At 50.2% G+C, this 16802-nt stretch overlaps 8 protein-coding genes across 8 annotated transcripts; 4 read left to right on the top strand and 4 right to left on the bottom strand.

The window, feature by feature from the left end:
• Positions 1–428: 428 nt before the first annotated feature.
• F9C07_2282970 (acyl-CoA dehydrogenase family protein) lies at positions 429–2319 on the top strand. The gene is made up of 4 exons (XM_041292388.2): positions 429–1158; positions 1219–1444; positions 1494–1862; positions 1917–2319. Exons 1-4 carry the CDS (start codon positions 552–554, stop codon positions 2251–2253), a joined length of 1539 nt encoding a protein of 512 aa, XP_041145636.1. The 5' UTR covers positions 429–551; the 3' UTR covers positions 2254–2319.
• Positions 2320–2527: 208 nt separating this feature from the next.
• Positions 2528–3311, bottom strand: F9C07_3317 (acetyltransferase, CysE/LacA/LpxA/NodL family; the record flags this gene model as incomplete). Its single annotated transcript, XM_041292372.1, has 3 exons — positions 2528–2623; positions 2686–3085; positions 3151–3311. 3 exons carry the CDS (start codon positions 3309–3311, stop codon positions 2528–2530), a joined length of 657 nt encoding a protein of 218 aa, XP_041145637.1.
• A 546-nt stretch (positions 3312–3857) lies between these two features.
• Positions 3858–4256, top strand: F9C07_2105928 (uncharacterized protein; the record flags this gene model as incomplete). The annotated part of the gene is made up of 1 exon (XM_041292389.2): positions 3858–4256. One exon carries the CDS (start codon positions 3858–3860, stop codon positions 4254–4256), a length of 399 nt encoding a protein of 132 aa, XP_041145638.2.
• A 313-nt stretch (positions 4257–4569) lies between these two features.
• Positions 4570–7408, bottom strand: F9C07_2221341 (fungal-specific transcription factor domain-containing protein; the record flags this gene model as incomplete). The annotated part of the gene is made up of 7 exons (XM_071509726.1): positions 6715–7408; positions 6280–6657; positions 5916–6223; positions 5718–5851; positions 5031–5667; positions 4775–4928; positions 4570–4718 (listed from the first exon to the last, which is right to left on the bottom strand). The coding sequence occupies exons 1-7, from the start codon at positions 6725–6727 to the stop codon at positions 4570–4572; spliced, it is 1773 nt and encodes a 590-aa protein (XP_071366254.1). The 5' UTR covers positions 6728–7408.
• On the top strand, positions 7409–8999 carry F9C07_2282973 (PI31 proteasome regulator N-terminal-domain-containing protein). The gene is made up of 2 exons (XM_041292390.2): positions 7409–7674; positions 7752–8999. The coding sequence occupies exons 1-2, from the start codon at positions 7488–7490 to the stop codon at positions 8642–8644; spliced, it is 1080 nt and encodes a 359-aa protein (XP_041145640.1). The 5' UTR covers positions 7409–7487; the 3' UTR covers positions 8645–8999.
• A 290-nt stretch (positions 9000–9289) lies between these two features.
• Positions 9290–10607, top strand: F9C07_3321 (uncharacterized protein; the record flags this gene model as incomplete). The annotated part of the gene is made up of 6 exons (XM_041292391.1): positions 9290–9451; positions 9519–9560; positions 9654–9759; positions 9811–10344; positions 10401–10473; positions 10535–10607. 6 exons carry the CDS (start codon positions 9290–9292, stop codon positions 10605–10607), a joined length of 990 nt encoding a protein of 329 aa, XP_041145641.1.
• A 1081-nt stretch (positions 10608–11688) lies between these two features.
• On the bottom strand, positions 11689–13521 carry F9C07_3322 (putative homogentisate 1,2-dioxygenase; the record flags this gene model as incomplete). The annotated part of the gene is made up of 7 exons (XM_041292374.1): positions 11689–11948; positions 12016–12138; positions 12190–12352; positions 12416–13018; positions 13084–13258; positions 13327–13349; positions 13402–13521. The coding sequence occupies 7 exons, from the start codon at positions 13519–13521 to the stop codon at positions 11689–11691; spliced, it is 1467 nt and encodes a 488-aa protein (XP_041145642.1).
• A 310-nt stretch (positions 13522–13831) lies between these two features.
• F9C07_1493796 (uncharacterized protein) lies at positions 13832–16740 on the bottom strand. Its single transcript, XM_041292376.2, has 3 exons — positions 15694–16740; positions 14373–15625; positions 13832–14320 (listed from the first exon to the last, which is right to left on the bottom strand). The coding sequence occupies exons 1-3, from the start codon at positions 16463–16465 to the stop codon at positions 14264–14266; spliced, it is 2082 nt and encodes a 693-aa protein (XP_041145643.1). The 5' UTR covers positions 16466–16740; the 3' UTR covers positions 13832–14263.
• Between the last annotated feature and the right edge of the window lie 62 nt (positions 16741–16802).

Consider the following 16802-nt stretch of genomic DNA (forward strand, 5'->3'; position numbering starts at 1 on the left):
GCATGATGGGGATCTGAGATCGCTGGAGTCGTGGACTGAATCGTCCAGGTGGAGCTTAAGATTAGTGATCAGTTTGCCCCTTCGAATCTAACTTGAGGAGGAGTATCTCACGCGGGTTTAGCCGAGGTAGCGAAACCCATTCACAAGACAAATGTTTCTTGACCACGAGAACAGGATATACGAGGGATGTAAAGACCCTTGAACAACGCACGTCGGACGTCACGCATTAGAAGCATACAGAGCAAGGATCAGGACAAATCAGATTCAGGATATTCTAATCGTCGGTTAAAGATCTCACTTTAATATTCCTGGTGTCGCATACACTCGGCGTCCGATCGGTAAATCGGCTTACCGCAAGGGGCATCAGCCTCGGTACATTCTTCTCCGTAATGAAGTTCCCATGATTGGCGCACATCTCTTCCTCCCCCATATAAATCTATAAAACTATTATAGGATGGCCTATCTTTCCCCGCAAAAAGAGTTTTAGTCCTCCCCCAGAAACAACTTACTTTCATTGTGGTGGGCGAAAGCAACAAAAAGCCAGAATCACCATGTCGAAAACATTCTCCCGCGCCGAGGTCGCCAAACACAACACCGAAGACTCCGTCTGGTGCATCATCGACCACCGCGTCTACGACCTCACAGATTTCCTCGACGCCCACCCCGGCGGTAGCGTTGTCCTCAACCAAGTCGCCGGCCAAGATGCGACCGCCGAGTTCTATAACCTCCACCGTCAAGAAGTCCTCGAGAAATACCGCGACGAGCTCTGCATCGGAACCGTAGAAGGCGAAACCCCCGAGATTGCGCCCCGTGAACCCGGCAGCCTTAGCGAAGTCCCCTATGCCGAGCCCCTCTGGCTGCGTCCCGACTTCAAGAACCCCTATTATAAGGAGAGCCATCGTCGGTTGCAGCGCGCCGTGCGCGAGTTCACCGATCGCTATATCTACCCCGAGGCGCAGGAAAAGGAGAAGGATGGCACATATATCAGTCAGGAGTTGATCGATCGCATGGCGGAGGCTGGCATTTTGGCTATGCGTTTGGGTCCCGGAAAGCATTTGCATGGTCGCAAATTGCTGGGTGGTGCTGTTGATGGAAAGGAGTTCGACTATCTCCACGATTTGATTGTTTCGCAGGAGCTGAGTCGCGCGAATGCTAGAGGTGGGCTTGGTCTTCGGCATTTGCTGTCGTGGCGAGGTGTTGTGTGCTAACGGTTGCTAGGCTTCTCCGACGGAAACATGGCTGGTATGGCTATCAGTTTGACCGCCGTTCAGCAGTGGCTGCGCAATGTCCCTCTTCGCGACCAGATCACCGACGAGGTTCTGTCGGGCAGAAAGAAGATGTGTCTTGCCATTACCGAAGCTTTCGCTGGCAGTGACGTGGCTGGACTGCGTACCACGGCGACAAAGACTCCAGATGGCAAGCACTACATTATCAACGGCACCAAGTACGACCCCTGCCATCGAATACTCGCGACATTGCTAACAATACCGTAGGAAGTGGATCACCAACGGCATGTTCGCCGACTACTTCGTTGTGGGCTGCAGGACCGAGAAGGGCTTCTCAGTGATTTTGGTCCCCCGCGGTGAGGGCGTGGAAACTAAGCTGATCAAGACTTCCTACTCGACCGCGGCCGGTACGGCATACATTCAGTTCGAGAACGTCAAGGTTCCTGTTGAGAACCTGCTGGGCGAGGAACACAAGGGCTTCATCGTCATCATGAGCAACTTCAACCACGAGCGTTTCATGATGGCCTGCGGTACGATTCGCATGGCCATGACGGTGGTCGAGGAGTGCATGAAATGGTGCAACCAGCGCATTGTCTTCGGCAAGAAGCTGATTGAACAGCCTGTCATGCGACAAAAGTGATTACCACCTTTTCCATTCTCTAGAAAGAATGAAATGCTAACCATAAACAGACTCGCCCGAATGATCTCCCTCTGCGAATCCAACCAGGCCTGGCTGGAATCCATCGCTTACCAAATGTGCAACATGACCTACAAGGAACAAGCGACCCATTTAGGTGGTCCTATCGGTCTGCTCAAGTCGCACGCAACCCGCGCCGCACAGGAGATCGCTGAGCAAGCGACGAACATCTTCGGTGGTCGTGGTTTGACCCAGACCGGTATGGGCAAGGTCATCGAGATGTTCCACCGCACGTATAAGTTCGACGCCATCTTGGGTGGAACAGAGGAGATTCTGGCCGATTTGGGCGTGCGACAGGCTATGAAGAAATTCCCTAAGGCGATGTTGTAAAATATGTACTTCAGGATCTAGATACCATAAATTTGTTATGTTGTTCGATATGATCTTTCTATGGGTACATTTTTCTATGCACGAGCCACGTAGAACATCACCAATTGGCGTTTTCTCAACCATAGTGGCATTGAAACACGCCAGTACATTGTAAACAATGGTTCTTTTTTTATCGCAACGCCATAGTTCGACGCGAATGATGTAGTCCTAAAACCATTCCCTCGTCCACAAGCCCCACCAAACTCCCATTTCCTCCTTAAACCTCCCCTTACAATCATTGCATCGACTGCTGTTCCGAATCCATACTCGTCTCAATCTTCTTAATCACCCGTGCCGGGTTCCCAGCAGCAAAATGAAAAGGCGGCACATCCTAGGCCAAAGTTAGCAATCCACATACCAACGATAAGAAAGAAAAGAAAGGAAAAGACATACCCTAGTAACCACACTCCCAGCCCCAACCGTACTCCCCCGACCAATCCTCACACCCGCCAAAATAATCACACTACCGCCAATCCAAACATCATCCTCAACATGCACTTCCTTACCCGCCTCCGGGCCCTCGAGTCCACGTCGCACAGCAGGATCCATCGGATGCGTGGCACCATAGATACTAACATTGGGGCCGAAGAGCACTCGTTCCCCGATGGTGACAAGACATGTATCCAAGACGAGCAGGTTGAAGTTGAGAAATGTCCCCTTTCCGACTTTGAAATTGAGACCGTGGTCTATTGAAATCGGGGGGTCGACGAAGGGGTCTGTGTCTTTGAATTGGTCTTCATCTGCTTTGGTATCTATGAGAGGTGGTGGGAGGGGACGAGTGTCGCCGATTATACTAGATTTCTGTGAGTACAGTATATATTGCAATTGGGGACAAGGGAGGGAGGGAGGTGAGCATACTCTCTCCACAGTTCTACTCTGCGCCGTCTAGATACTTGTCCGGCTTCATTGAACCGTTGACATGCTAATTTGCATCGCTCGCGGTTGGCCTGTAGATCTTCGTCCCAAGCCCAGTATAGCTCGCCATTGAGCATCTTCTGCCACTCTTTGGAGGTGGTCATTGTGTCTATGTAGAGTGCCGGGGGTATAGAATCGTTGGTGATGAAAACTAGGACTTGTCTTACGTACAAGAAGGTCCTCATCTTTATATCATTATACAGTGTACTCCAAGCCCTGCCCCGCCCCCGCGACCTTGAATCGGGCTTTCGGGGTTGGAAGAATTGCTCGAATGGGCAATGGATGCAGGCTGAAGCTTTTACTATATTAGGAAGGTAAGGCAATCAGTTGGAGTTTAGCGTTCTTGTTGATCTAACCTAAGAAGGCTAGTGTATAGCCCGGCAGCCCTTGGCGCTCTTGGCGTTGTTGCTTTGTTTACTTAAATGAGTATCTTGAATACTTGGAAATGTGGCAATGACCCTCTTATGACCTTCGTTCTCATGAATTCATCGTATTTTCTGTAATGGGGCTTCTTTCTGTTGGAGACTCGGCTGGCTTACATGATGGCACACCAGGAAACCAAGTTATTTAAACAATTGGGGCGTCTGGTCTACCTTTGACCGAAACACATATCTTGAACTGAATCAACCATCCAGCAATTACATATAGCCATGTGTGTGCCATCGCTGACAGTGTCACCAAGCACCTTTCCATGCACCGCGACGCTGGTCAATGTCTCCAGACCACCATATGATACCTTTGAGAGTCACGCTCGCTACAGCTCACCCCGGGACTTCACGCGGGCACTATACATTCCTCGTCATGACTCAACAACTTCCCATCTCCCTCTGTATGATGTTGCCGAAGGTTATCAAGACTCCATAAGAGATACGGTCTTCGGTAGCTATCTGCACTCGGCCAAATTGAGTTATATGGATAAGCCACGGGGTGACGACATGAACGCGCGGGTGGAATATTTGGTCGATGCCAGCAAAAAGGAAGAGGTTATGGAGATACAAGTTCAGCGCAGAAGCTTGAATCAGAGCGACGACATCAAAGCCAATGCGTAGGTGTTGTCTTTCGATTTTCGGAGAATGCGAACGCTAACCTTGCTAGTCTCATTACCTCATCTGGTAGCGCCAAATTCTTTCTTGTGGCCGATCAGCGCGAACACGCCAGTGGCCCAATGATAACATCTTTCCCTATTGAACCAAGTGTGAGAGGAGAATACAGGGTCCCGCACCCTTATTTCACCTGGCGCCTTCCAGGCCACAAAGAAAAACCCGGAAAATTAGTTCAATGGCAAGTCCACCCAGGACCAAACAGCCTCTTCCGCTACACTTTGGTCAATCTGGATGAGCCCGAGATACTTGCAATTTATATTCATGTTGGCATTGTGGTGTGGCTACCTACAGACTTCAGCGAAGGAGTGCTGTTGCTCCCTGAAAGCGGTGGGCAGGAGCAGGAAGCCGTTGTAATAGCGAGCTTATTGACGATGTTGCACCGGTTGCGTGAAGATAAATCGATGCGCGCTAACAGAAACAGTTCAAGTTCAAGATTTGCGAGGAGGTTCGTGTCCAAACTGCGCCTGCATTAGCCACAAGGCGGGGGGGTATGAAGGCTTGTATACTGTGGCAAAGCGCGCATAACCACCAGAAGATTACAATGTCTCCTCGCTTTAGGCAACATCGTAATAGCATTTCGTTTAATTCATAATATGATATAGCAACTAATTTATGTTTCTAAATAATAAGGTAGTCATGTTGTCGTGCAATTCCAGGACAATGAGTCTTGCAACGTTAGTGGGGACTCGATGAGGCGGATCCTTTGTGCAGTCGACTTACAAAGCTTGTCCAAGAGACATTTTTATCATCGTCAGGTGGTTGGGCAGCACGAGCAGCCCATACTTTCTCTAGAAGGTCTCTAGGCACTGGGTTGCGAATTTCGGATCTCCTTTCAATCTCTTTGAATCGAGATAGAATGTAATACTGTGAATGGCGTGCAAGGGAGTCTGCTCCAGCCATGAAGAGAGGCAAAATGAGCAGTTCGATCAATGGACAGTCCGAAGGTATGGTGGCGGTTGCATCTAAGATCCGAGCCACACATTCTTGTATCTCTGGGCTTTTTGCCGGACGGAGATCGTCCAGTAAGCGAAGTATGCGTAATATACATGCAAACCGGAAACTCTCCGCCACAGCCAGCCAACGAGGGTCAGTACTGGGATACATCTTCTCTTTACTATCCCAAGAGTATAGCTTGTGCTTGGCCACAAGCATGGCGATCTGATATTCATCCCACGTAAGCCACCCCAGTGTGTGCTCTTTGGATTTTTCCAGAATACCACCAATAATCAGGAACACTTCCCGAGGACATCCGTTGACCATCTCAAATGTGCTTTCACTTGCACATGCAACCAGTTCTCGGATATCTTGAGAGAAGCAGAGGCGTTCTGGACCGGCAAAAGCGCGGATAATATCAAGCCTTAAAATCATTAGCACGTATCAAAACACTAGGCTGTTCGGATACCCTACCAGGCGAGGTTACCCAGAAAGAACACAGCCCGCCGACGGTGGCCACTTAGTCCCTCGGAGATCAATAACCGCTTGCAAACGGACATAGCTCCCGTTATATGAATTCCATGAGTCGAAATTCCGGATTCGGCTATCTGTATGAGACGGTCAGGCTCTCATGATGGAAGAATGATGCTTTCTGCTCTCAACCACACTTACATCATGAAGCAATAAAATCTGGATGATGGCAAGAACAGCATCTTGCTCATCCTCCAGCAAAGTTGATGCTTGACTTCTACGGATCTCTTCACTGAGGGCACGTATAGCTTTCATGCGATATTCCACTGCAGTGGCTTCGTGCATCGTTTGGTTCCCCGTCAACTGCCCAAGATGCGAGGCGGAAAAGCCAAGTACAGCGTATAGTAAACCAATCTGCTTCCGGGCTAGGGGAAGAATATATGATCGATACGGGTTGTCGCTCTCATTACCAATCTCGGAGATCTGATGTGGACATATAAACTCGTCATCTAGACGAGGTCATTACTATGTTTATTAAGAATGCATAAGCAAGGACTACACTTACAATGAGTGAGGAGTGTCTCAGTTTCAGGCAGTCTAAGTATCTCTGCGACTTCGTTGGACATCTCTTGTGTGTCCGCATTGAGTTTGTCCGAGCGCGGCGGGTAAGCTTCCGGGGGTGTCGGAGCCGCATTCATAGTCCCTTGAGTTTGTTGCTGATGGATATCTTGCTCCATATTTGCTCTATCCGCTGCATTTCGAGATCTTTGAGTGCTCACCGGTATCCGAGCGCCTTTCCATTTTCCTCGACTAGCAATGCCACAAAATCTGAACTGCTCCGGATACCCTCCACATACTAGACCCTTCGATATACAGCGCTGACAATTGGGACGTGCACGATCGCATTTTCGACACTTCTCCCTGCATGTCAAGCATGCAGGCCCTACGTTGTAGTATTATGTCAGGCTGATCCTTTGGACAGAGACTCATTGTTACGTACCGGCCCGGGGCATTTCCACCGATCTACCTGGACAGGTGATTAGATGACATCACCCAGAACATGCGTCGCTAAGTGGAGTTCGTGAGATAAGTTGGGACACAGTTTCAATGGATCATATCGTGCAAGGTCTGTTACCTATGAGTTCATGATAGGCCAAGATCACATGCTGGCTTTTTTGCCCCATTGGGTATTTTGTGGGTCCGCCAATCAACTGGCTCTGCTCGGCATCAGTACTAGTAATGGTAGCACTAGTATTGTGTAGTGTCTCGATTGGCATGTTCCGCCGTAGCTGAGCTTATGTGCTGCTTTTATCGAGCGTCCTTGCGATATGTTTTGAAATAACTTCAAGTTCTTGGTCCATGGCGGCTCACTGTTCCAGTACCAAACGGACAACTCGTGTTCCATTTGGCTGGGAAGTGGTAAGGTGAGTGGTGAATCATAGAACCGTCAGCATGAAAAAAGAACCCATTTTACCAGTTCAAACCACCATCTATAGCAGAGAATAGTGCTTGAGTAATCTGTAACATCTCAGATTATGAAGAAGTGTGTATATGGTCTAGATCGGGGAACAATGAATACCCAAGTACGCCTTGTGGCCCGCCGTGACAGCTCGATCTTACTTCCTTCGGCTTAGCGCGAGGCGCATTCGTTCTGCCTATCGACACGTGAATTGCCCGATAAGCCAAGGGCGCTTCAGCCTTTCCACATCATCATCGCGACCTCATATACCTACCCAGCAGCTTTTACATTTCTTGAACCAACGAATACTCAATATGGCCGGAAATCTAGATGTCTTACGGGCTGAGAATGTTTTGGATCTTGCTCAGAAGGCTCTACAGGGAGACGGAAGTGTCGAGTACAGTCTCAAGACTCCTTACGAAGCGGTTGCTCTCATCGGCCATGCATGTATGCTGGCTGTGAACTTCCGCCTTGTGGGCCTTGGTGAAGAACACACGATAGGTTTGTACTTTTTAGATTATTCTTGTGCTGTTATTTTTCTTGTTTTCTCTGCTCCTTGCTAATATTTAAACCGCCAGAAGGTTCGTCTGAGAACCCAACTCTTCCGCCAGGATGGAATGCGAACGATACCGTCTCCTTCCGTTACGCTCATTCGCAGTCTTCGATGCAGTATCTGCTCAAAGTCAGCCGTATAGGAAACAATGCCCTTATTTTCGCCCTAGCACTAGGTGATGACAAAACCACTTCCTTTGACATTCCAGTCAAAGACTTCATTTCTGCGTCCGCTTTGCCTGTTTCATCATCATCCCAGTCAAACGCCACCCTCAGTGAAGTTTTCATATCTACACCACGATTAAACGATTTGATCGGGCTATTCAAGATAAACGTGATCCAAAAGCTCGCCCCTGGAATATACAAGGAAGGATATGAGGCCACGAGCCAGTCAGTACGGGAACAGCCACAAGAGAGACCCCCACGACGCGACCCATTGCGAGATGATCAAATCCCACAGCCCGCGCGCCCATATCCATTTGATGATCCCCTGGCGACAAGGCCTCGGCGACCGGTGCCTCCGGGAGACTTTGCACCACCCGGATTCGAGGATGAGTACGAAATTCAGAGACCGCCTCGCGGAATCCCTCTCGGTATGGGAGGCAGAAACCCGCTCAATATCGGAGATCGAGATTTGTATCCACCTGGACTAGGCCCCCATGACCCTCTCAGAGGAGGCATCGGACCAGGACTTGGCGGAGGCGGAGGCGGAGGTATGCACCCAACTTTTGATGATCCTCTTTTCGGCGGTCCGCAGGGGGGAGGATATGATCCGCAGGCGCCACCCGGCGCCCGATATGATCCTGTTGGGCCAGGATTTGGAGCGCCTTTCGGGCGAGGACGCGGGCCTTCCGGAGGACGTGGCGCCGGCGGAGGCGGAGGATTTGGTGGGTTTGGGTTTGGCGGTGACATCATCTAAGCGCGCGGTTAAGCTCCAGGTAGCTGCTGGTCTAACTTAGTTGGGCAGAAACAGATTCTACGACATGATGACAGATTGGGAGACATAGTTGCCTCCGTTAATGACTTTTTAATGAAAGCTTATGTATTTTAATGGTCCAGATAACAGATCACTATCTCAGTACCACGGTCGTACAAAAGCTGTGACCACTTCGTAATTCTGATCAAGTAGAGGTAGAGATTTCCAGGTGTGGCGGGGTTGGCGATGCTTTGGAGATCCCGGGGGAGGTGTGGCTGGTGACTTGCGGCCTGAGTGCAGTGTGGCGCACGGGCCAACCAGAGCGCAGAGAGGCAGCGACCAAACCTGCACGGCCAGCACCAAACCTCAGTCCAAACCTCCCTTCCACTCTTCCTCCTTCCCCTCCAACCCCCATTATCAACTTCATCCCCATTTACACAACCACCGCCGTCGCAATCGGTGTTTGTCCTATTAGAATTTATTCTTGTTTTCCAATTCTGTTATTCCTCTAATTTCTTGTATCTTCCTCTTACACGTCACCCTCACCGACAACCTCACGAGACCCGCCCACTCTCAGTGTTCCGCCCCTCCTCACCCACAACCATCCGAGCGTCCTACCCCTTAACGCGTTGTCTGGCATCACTCTAAATGGACAACAATATGGAAATCGATACCGCGCGGTCCCCCGAGCCCCACCGCCTGTCGCCAACGTCTGACCCTGGGTCGATACCGACATTGGACGGATGGATTGAAAATTTGATGAGCTGCAAGCAACTAGCGGAGGAAGACGTGCGGAGGCTGTGTGATCGGGTGTGTTGCTATCCAGGGTTTGCAGGCTTTGGTGCGGGTTGCGGGTGTGACTAATTCTGGGATACAGGCAAGAGAGGTGTTGCAGGAAGAATCCAATGTGCAACCAGTTGTATGTGCTTTTGTTTTGATTTTGTGTTGACTACCTCCCTTCATCGCGGACTGAAGCGACGCGACCGGTCGGATGTTGACTTGGCCATTACAGAAATGCCCAGTGACTGTGTGTGGTGATATACACGGCCAGTTCCACGACTTAATGGAACTGTTCCGCATCGGAGGCCCGAATCCAGACACAAACTATCTGTTCATGGGTACGTACCCGTGCCGGTGTCTTTGGTTGGATCCCTCTAACCCTTTGCTAGGTGACTATGTCGACCGTGGTTATTACTCCGTAGAGACCGTTACCCTCCTTGTTTGCCTTAAAATCCGTTACCCCCAGCGTATCACCATCCTCCGTGGAAACCACGAGTCCCGTCAGATTACTCAAGTTTATGGATTCTACGACGAGTGCTTGCGTAAATATGGCAATGCCAATGTCTGGAAATACTTCACTGATCTTTTCGATTACCTACCTCTCACCGCACTCATCGAAAACCAGATCTTCTGCCTCCACGGCGGCCTGAGTCCGTCGATCGACACGCTTGACAACATTCGGTCCCTGGATCGGATCCAGGAGGTACCCCACGAGGGACCGATGTGTGACCTGCTGTGGAGCGACCCCGACGACCGATGTGGTTGGGGAATCTCGCCCCGTGGTGCTGGATACACCTTCGGGCAGGATATCTCGGAAGCATTTAATCATAACAACGGCTTGACTCTGGTTGCACGAGCGCATCAGCTTGTAATGGAGGGATATAATTGGTCGCAGGATCGGAACGTGGTCACAATTTTCTCAGGTAGGTGCCCCGGTCATAATGCTTCGCCCCGGGGCCATAGCTAATACGCATTCCAGCGCCGAATTATTGTTACCGCTGCGGTAACCAAGCCGCGATTATGGAGATTGATGAGCATTTGAAGTATACATTGTATGTGACTCTTTCATCCTCTCTTTGGGATTTTCGGTTGCTGACCGTTGATTGTTCCTAGCCTACAATTCGATCCTTGCCCCCGCGCAGGCGAGCCAATGGTCTCGAGGCGTACCCCCGACTATTTCCTGTGATTGAATGTGATAGACTTCTCACCTCTGGCAAGATGAGGTTCTCCGACCCTTCGAGAGGGCACCTGGGATTTGGAACTGCAGACGCGGCGGTCTGCCTAGATAATTGTATGTCTGTTTTCTGGGCCGTGTTGATACCATTCATGAAAATAAAAAGACATTCGCAAGAGTCTTGTTTTTTAACCTGCGTTTTGCGGCGGCTCTCTGTCTAATCAGAGTAATGGGGTGTTTTCCGGGCAACTTTCTTGGATACAGGTGGCTATGGTTTGATGCTAGAACTTTTTACCAGATACACCGCATTACGAACGAGGGGTGGGTACTGTGGATTACCTTTGTCCTCTAGAAATGACGAGAATGGTGGACAATAATGAATTCCATTGCAATGTTACCATCGTAGAGTATAACACAAGGTCACGTGTACCGTTAGCACTTGAGGGAAGTCATGTAAACTCATTGTTTCTATACTCTGCCTTCAAAATCTGGCTCCTAATATAGAATTACAAATAAACATCAGGCGCGTTTTAGTGGATTTGTTTCGTTTTCTAACCAAAAAGTATGTCAATATATATACTTTTTCGACGTCCCCAGCAATTAGCCTGAACTATCAGCAAAATGCAGAATAACAAGAATAATCCAAGTACAAGAAAGAGAAAAAAAAGAACTTACATTGACATTAAAAGTCTAGGCACTTTATAACGCTCAAATAACTCTCATAAATATCATATACCAAGGAATATTGTAAGACAAGGGGTCCAGCGTAGAAAAACGCCAAGCAACAGGCTGAGCTCTAACCGAAAAGAGCACCTCGAAATAGATGATCCTCAACTAAATATGAACTTCCGGACAAACCCCTCCTTCGACCATGTCCCGACCCCAACAGAAGAACAACACCACACACTACAACCAGCAAGAACTCAACCACCACATCTTCCAAAGATACATATATTGCTATACACTTATGCACCTCTACAGATAACAAACAATAACCAAAAACAAACGCACAATCGCTTAACCCACAGCAATCGTGACCGATAAAACAAACAAACACGGCTACATCATAGCTCATACCAATATCAACACCACCTCAAACCCTCAAACCCGCCGCCTTCTTCGCCAAAAGCGCCTCCACCTCATCCTTGTGCTTCGAGAAGTTGTCCACCAGGTTATCCCACATGGCAGGCTCATGCTCGTGCCGCTTCTCGCTGTTCCAGGCGTAGTCGGTGATGGTGAAGGCGCGGGAAGACTCGAACATGATTGCGATGGATGCCTCCGAGATGCGCATGACTGGCGGTGGGGCTTCGCTTGCGGCTTTGAATTCTTCGTAGGCGACGCCGTGGGGGACCACTGTTTTTCTGAGGTTAGGGGGTGTTTTCTTTCTCTTGGGTGGGGGAATGGAATGGGAGAAACTTACTGCCACATTCGAAGGAGACACTGCCGGGTTTGAAGGCGTCGGAGCGGCCGCCGTAGTCGCCGTAGATGAGACCCATTAGCTCTGAGGCGGCGTTGCGGTGGTAGTATGGTGGACGGTAGGTGTCTATTGCCGGTTTAGTATAGGTCTCGTGTCAAGACAGATGGGGATACATACTGGATGCGACGTCCCATCTGGGGGAGAAGATGAGGAAGTCGGCGAGAGGGGCAGTCGGGTCCCGGGATTTAGCGGTCAGAACGCAGAAGATGGAGGGATCAATGTGGTCGACTGAGATAGAGCCGACGTTGACGAATTTCGTCATGTCGTATTTGTAGGGAACCTGGTTGCGATCGTTAGCCTCATCGCACGAAGGGTGAAAGTGAAAGTAAGCGACGGGACGTACATAGTTACCGTGCCAGGCCACAACGTCAAATGGACTGTGGTTCTGCGTGCTGGCAAAGAACTTGCCTCCCAGCTTGTATACGACTTCCCACGCCTCCTGGCGAATTTCATACTTGGCTATCGGGGTTAAGAAGTCACGCGCGTTGGCTAGACCGTTGGCGCCCAGCGGGCCTAGTTCGGGGAGTTCATAGCAAGAGCCCCAGACTTCGAGGATGTAACCGCGAGAAGGACCATCGGGAAGCTCGACACGGAAGCGGATGCCGCGGGGAATAACGACGATTTCACCTGGTTGGACGAAAAGTGGACCGAATTCGGTCTGGATGTCCAATGCTCCCTGTTGGGGGACGATGAGCATCTCACCGTCGGAGTTGACAAAGGCTTTCTGGGTCATGCTTGTGTTTGCAGTGTAGACGTGAGTTGCAAGTCCCTCACGGAGAGTCGGGTCTCCAGATCCAGCGACGGTCTTCAGACCAGCGACGAAGTCTACCGGTTCGTTGGAGGGGATGTCGAATGGATGCCATGCCAGCTGGGTTGGGGAGACGTGAACCCGCGGGTTCAGGGGCAAGAAAGTGGCCTCTGTGTCGGGGTTGTCTGGAAGGTTTTTCTGTGTTGAGCAGCGGTTAGCACGAGATGCCGCATTGCCCTCATAATGTAGTCGAATTCACATACGAATCCCTGATGAGCAACCGCCGGACGAGCACGGTAGAGCCACGCCTTCTTGTTCGCATGTCTCGGGGCCACAAAAGCAGTGGCTGTTACTTGCTCTGCGTACAGCCCAAAGCGCACATTACGAGGGCTATTCTGTCCGTGGGGAATAGTTCCGGGCACAGCCTCGGAGATAAATCTGTTCGATGTAACCCAACGACATTAGCCCGATTGAGCCCCTCAGGTGAGGGAATTGATTGCGCGTACGTGTTACCAAATCCAGCTTGATACTATGGAGTGTTAGATTTTCATGACAACAGAGCGTTAATGAACATCGCATACCTCATAAGGGTCATTCCGGCGTGTGGCAAAGGAGGGGATTTCACCGTCCTTCTGTGTTTCCGCCCAGTGGAAGATCTTCTGGTACTCCTGAGAGTCCGAGAATTTGCCTACTGAGCCCATGTTGAATGTTGATTAATGCGGGCTTAGGTTGAAGGGAAAGGAGAGTGATTCTCAGTGTAAAGATAAATGCGATTTCGCCGTCAGGAACTATACATTAGGGGGACGGCATCTCTCATATATCGACCCAGGTGGGGTCGCATGTTGCCCAGAAAATCACGAGAAGGACCACATTGCATGGTTGAACCCACCACATTTTGAGGCCAAGTGTATGGTCTGGTGTATGTACACTCTCTCAGCCTTCGTCGTCATACAACTCGGCAGATCGGGGAGACCTTCTGTTGCCGAGCCTCTCTTCCGGAGGGCAGGATAGCAAGTGGAGACACCCAACGGATCGCCTCCACAGAAGATCCGACCTCCACACATTGATGTGAGAGCCTTTGTTGACCCCACATGACTCAGGTCTGAGTAACAGTGGGGAGTTTTGTCAGAATTCCACAGAACGGGATTGAAAGACATGCCTCATTGCCGAGACAGGTGATTCAGGAGAAGGGAACATAGATGCACGGAACACGGCAACATTTGGAAAGCATGTCATAGGGTGGACTACGGCATCAGGCCGACCATTACGAATTACTGGAGTTACGCATTGAACACGATGTATGCAGAGATGACTAAATATCACGAACTAACGGCAAGCTTGCGTCGGAGGGTGGGTTTATAACACTGAATTAGGGCCCTGCTTAATCACATGTTACACTGATAATGTGGGGGGCAGCTTGAAACAATTATTAGAGCAAAGATTTCACTCAAGAAAAGCGACAGCTTTGTTGAGCTGATTTACGATCTTATCCCGATATGCCTATACAACAGTGAGCATGAGGTCAATTTCAGATGTGAGAAGGAACACTTACTGCAGCTAAGGTCCAATTTCCAGCAACAATGGCTTTCGTTAGACAAGGGAAAGGGTCTGTCTGGAAGTAGTACGGGGCAGGGCTAATGATAAGATGGTAGTACCCATCACCCCCAGGAAGATCGGGATCCCCGAGAAAACGCTCAAAATTAGTATATTTGTGATTGACCGACTGGACCTGAGCAAGAAGGCTATCGTCAACAGGCTGTTGTTGCACTTGGTCGGCAAGCGAGTCGCTATATGCGTCAAACGCCGCCGAAGCCCGCGCGAAAATGTCGATCGTCTCCTTTAGCGACGTCAGATCGAGGTGTGCCGACAGGTTAGCTGTTGAGCTGAGTGATTCAAGGCCGTTCTGTAAGACTGGCGCGTACCCCTGGATGCGGTAGGGCAGAATCACCTCATCTGCAAGAGATGTCGCCAGCTGTAACCAGATTTTGGTGGTCGCCACATGGTGCGCAAAGCCAGGATCTCCGTATTGTTCCATCCAGGAATACGTGTCGAAGAGTGAATGATAAGGGAAAACAGGATCTGTTGGCCCACGCGAGAATCCAAAGTCTGCAACTGAATATGCATATTCCTGGAAAACCATGGCGTCTCCGCCACTACCCAGACCGAGCTCACTCCCCCACGCCTCTAGGACTGTTTGTCCACCGCTAGGTTCTTGAACTTGGCTAGTAGCATTGTGCATCGCTTGTGCCAACAGTGGGCTCCCTTGAGCATGAAATTTGGTGCCAGCGCCCGCAACGACGACATTTAAATATGCAGCAACGCTACTGTTCAGCTGGGACTGGTTTTCGTCCACCCATGAGCGCGACCCAATTTGGCCCATCTCCTCTCCCTCCCAACTGGCGAAGATGATTGTCCGTAACGGCTGCCAACCTTCTTTAAGGGCCGTTGCGAGAGTTCGTGCCACTTCATTCAGCGCCGCAGACCCACTGTTTCCATCTCCAGCACCAGGGCCCCACGCGTCACGGTGATTTCCAAGAATAATCACCTCGTCTGGAAAAGCGCATCCCGGGATGACCCCAATGACATTATGAACATGGCCAGCATAGTTATGTGGGTTATTAAGCACGTTCAAGACAACGTTCTCCGGTGAAGGCCCGACATTGTAAGTAACGCCGTGCGAGGTGAGCCCTCCTCCATGCCACCTGTCATTGAAATCGGCTGCCAGGGGACCATGACCATTGAGGGCTCGCAGCATAGGGATTGCATCAGCATACGAAATGGGCATAGCGGGAATCTGACCAGGATCTGCATACAAGTGGTTAGAGCAACTAGATATTCTAATGCAAGTTCACAGGGATCCTAGAAAAACCTACTGCAATTCCCAACTGACCCTCGCTCTATCAAAGATGGAGGGCGGGCTGGCCCATTCGGGAATGGCTGATATCCATTTTCTACAACAATTTCGTCATCCATTTGAGGATCTGGATAGATAAGCATCCCCGCGAGACCCATCTGTGTGGCGACTCCTTCCTGTCTTGCGCGGTGATAAGGCAGCTTGTATTTTTTCAAGACGGCGGATTCATACGTGGACTTGACCAAAGCGATCTTCCCCGTGATGTTGATACCCGCGCGCACCAAATCATCATAATCCTCTTGCGTTCCGTAGTTTGCGAATATGTACTGTGCGGTGATATTTCCCACCCCGGCACACCTGAAGAAAGCTGGAGCAAAGGGTAGCTGTCCATCGCCAGCTTTAGGGGGGTTATCTTCAATCAACGGCGCTTCATATACTACTGGATCCCCCTCGCGTGCCGTGTCAAGCAACGCTACTCGATGCTCGTTGGGAAGAGTCAGGTTGGCGCTATAGGATTTCACGCTTGCGTTGGAGAGGCCAATTGCATCCCATAACTCCTGAGTCCATTGCGCCTGTTGGAGACCCTGTCCTGCTAAATGTGAGCCGTTGGTATAGTAGCCAAGTGATTCGCGGATGTTATCAGCATTAGGAATGGCCTGCACAAGATCTTGGAGCGCTGTCGACGAAAGATTTTGTCTGCTCTTGCACTCCTGGAAGTTACTGGTGTCTAACGGACTTCCATGAACACCAGCAACAGCCAGGAATAAGGTGGCCAGGCCTGCCCAAGGCATACTTACTCAGTGGGGGAGATCGGCCAGGACTAGAGGCAATGAGGTGGGGTAAGACAAGAAAGAGAGAACTCTATGTTCTTATCAATGACTATATAAACCTTCGACGCTCAGATCTTGTATCCAATCCCTTGTTGGACTCCTTAATGCCTCGCTTCCAATTCTTTAAATAGTGAAGAATGCCAAGAGTCCGACACTTGCAGATTTTCAGCGATGAACTCAACCGATGGATCGGTTCCGGAGAAGTTATCCATAGCACGGTCTCCGACACGACCTTGCAAGGGGGAAGGTTGAAAAATGATTAGTATGCAGGCAGTGGCTGGCTGATGGTGGAAGATCG

Source organism: Aspergillus flavus, chromosome 4 (genome assembly GCF_009017415.1).
Source record: "Aspergillus flavus chromosome 4, complete sequence".
NCBI classification, from domain to species: Eukaryota; Fungi; Ascomycota; class Eurotiomycetes; order Eurotiales; family Aspergillaceae; genus Aspergillus; species Aspergillus flavus.

Coding starts and splice junctions, on each gene's coding strand:
- F9C07_2282970 (XM_041292388.2), top strand. CDS start 552: ATGTCGAAAACATTCTCCCGCGCCGAGGTCGCCAAACACAACACCGAA. Junction 1,445..1,493: donor TACATTATCAACGGCACCAA/GTACGACCCCTG, acceptor ACAATACCGTAG/GAAGTGGATCACCAACGGCA. Junction 1,863..1,916: donor CAGCCTGTCATGCGACAAAA/GTGATTACCACC, acceptor AACCATAAACAG/ACTCGCCCGAATGATCTCCC.
- F9C07_2282973 (XM_041292390.2), top strand. CDS start 7,488: ATGGCCGGAAATCTAGATGTCTTACGGGCTGAGAATGTTTTGGATCTT. Junction 7,675..7,751: donor TGGTGAAGAACACACGATAG/GTTTGTACTTTT, acceptor TTAAACCGCCAG/AAGGTTCGTCTGAGAACCCA.
- F9C07_1493796 (XM_041292376.2), bottom strand. CDS start 16,465: ATGCCTTGGGCAGGCCTGGCCACCTTATTCCTGGCTGTTGCTGGTGTT. Junction 15,626..15,693: donor AGGGTCAGTTGGGAATTGCA/GTAGGTTTTTCT, acceptor ACTTGTATGCAG/ATCCTGGTCAGATTCCCGCT. Junction 14,321..14,372: donor GAAATTGGACCTTAGCTGCA/GTAAGTGTTCCT, acceptor ACTGTTGTATAG/GCATATCGGGATAAGATCGT.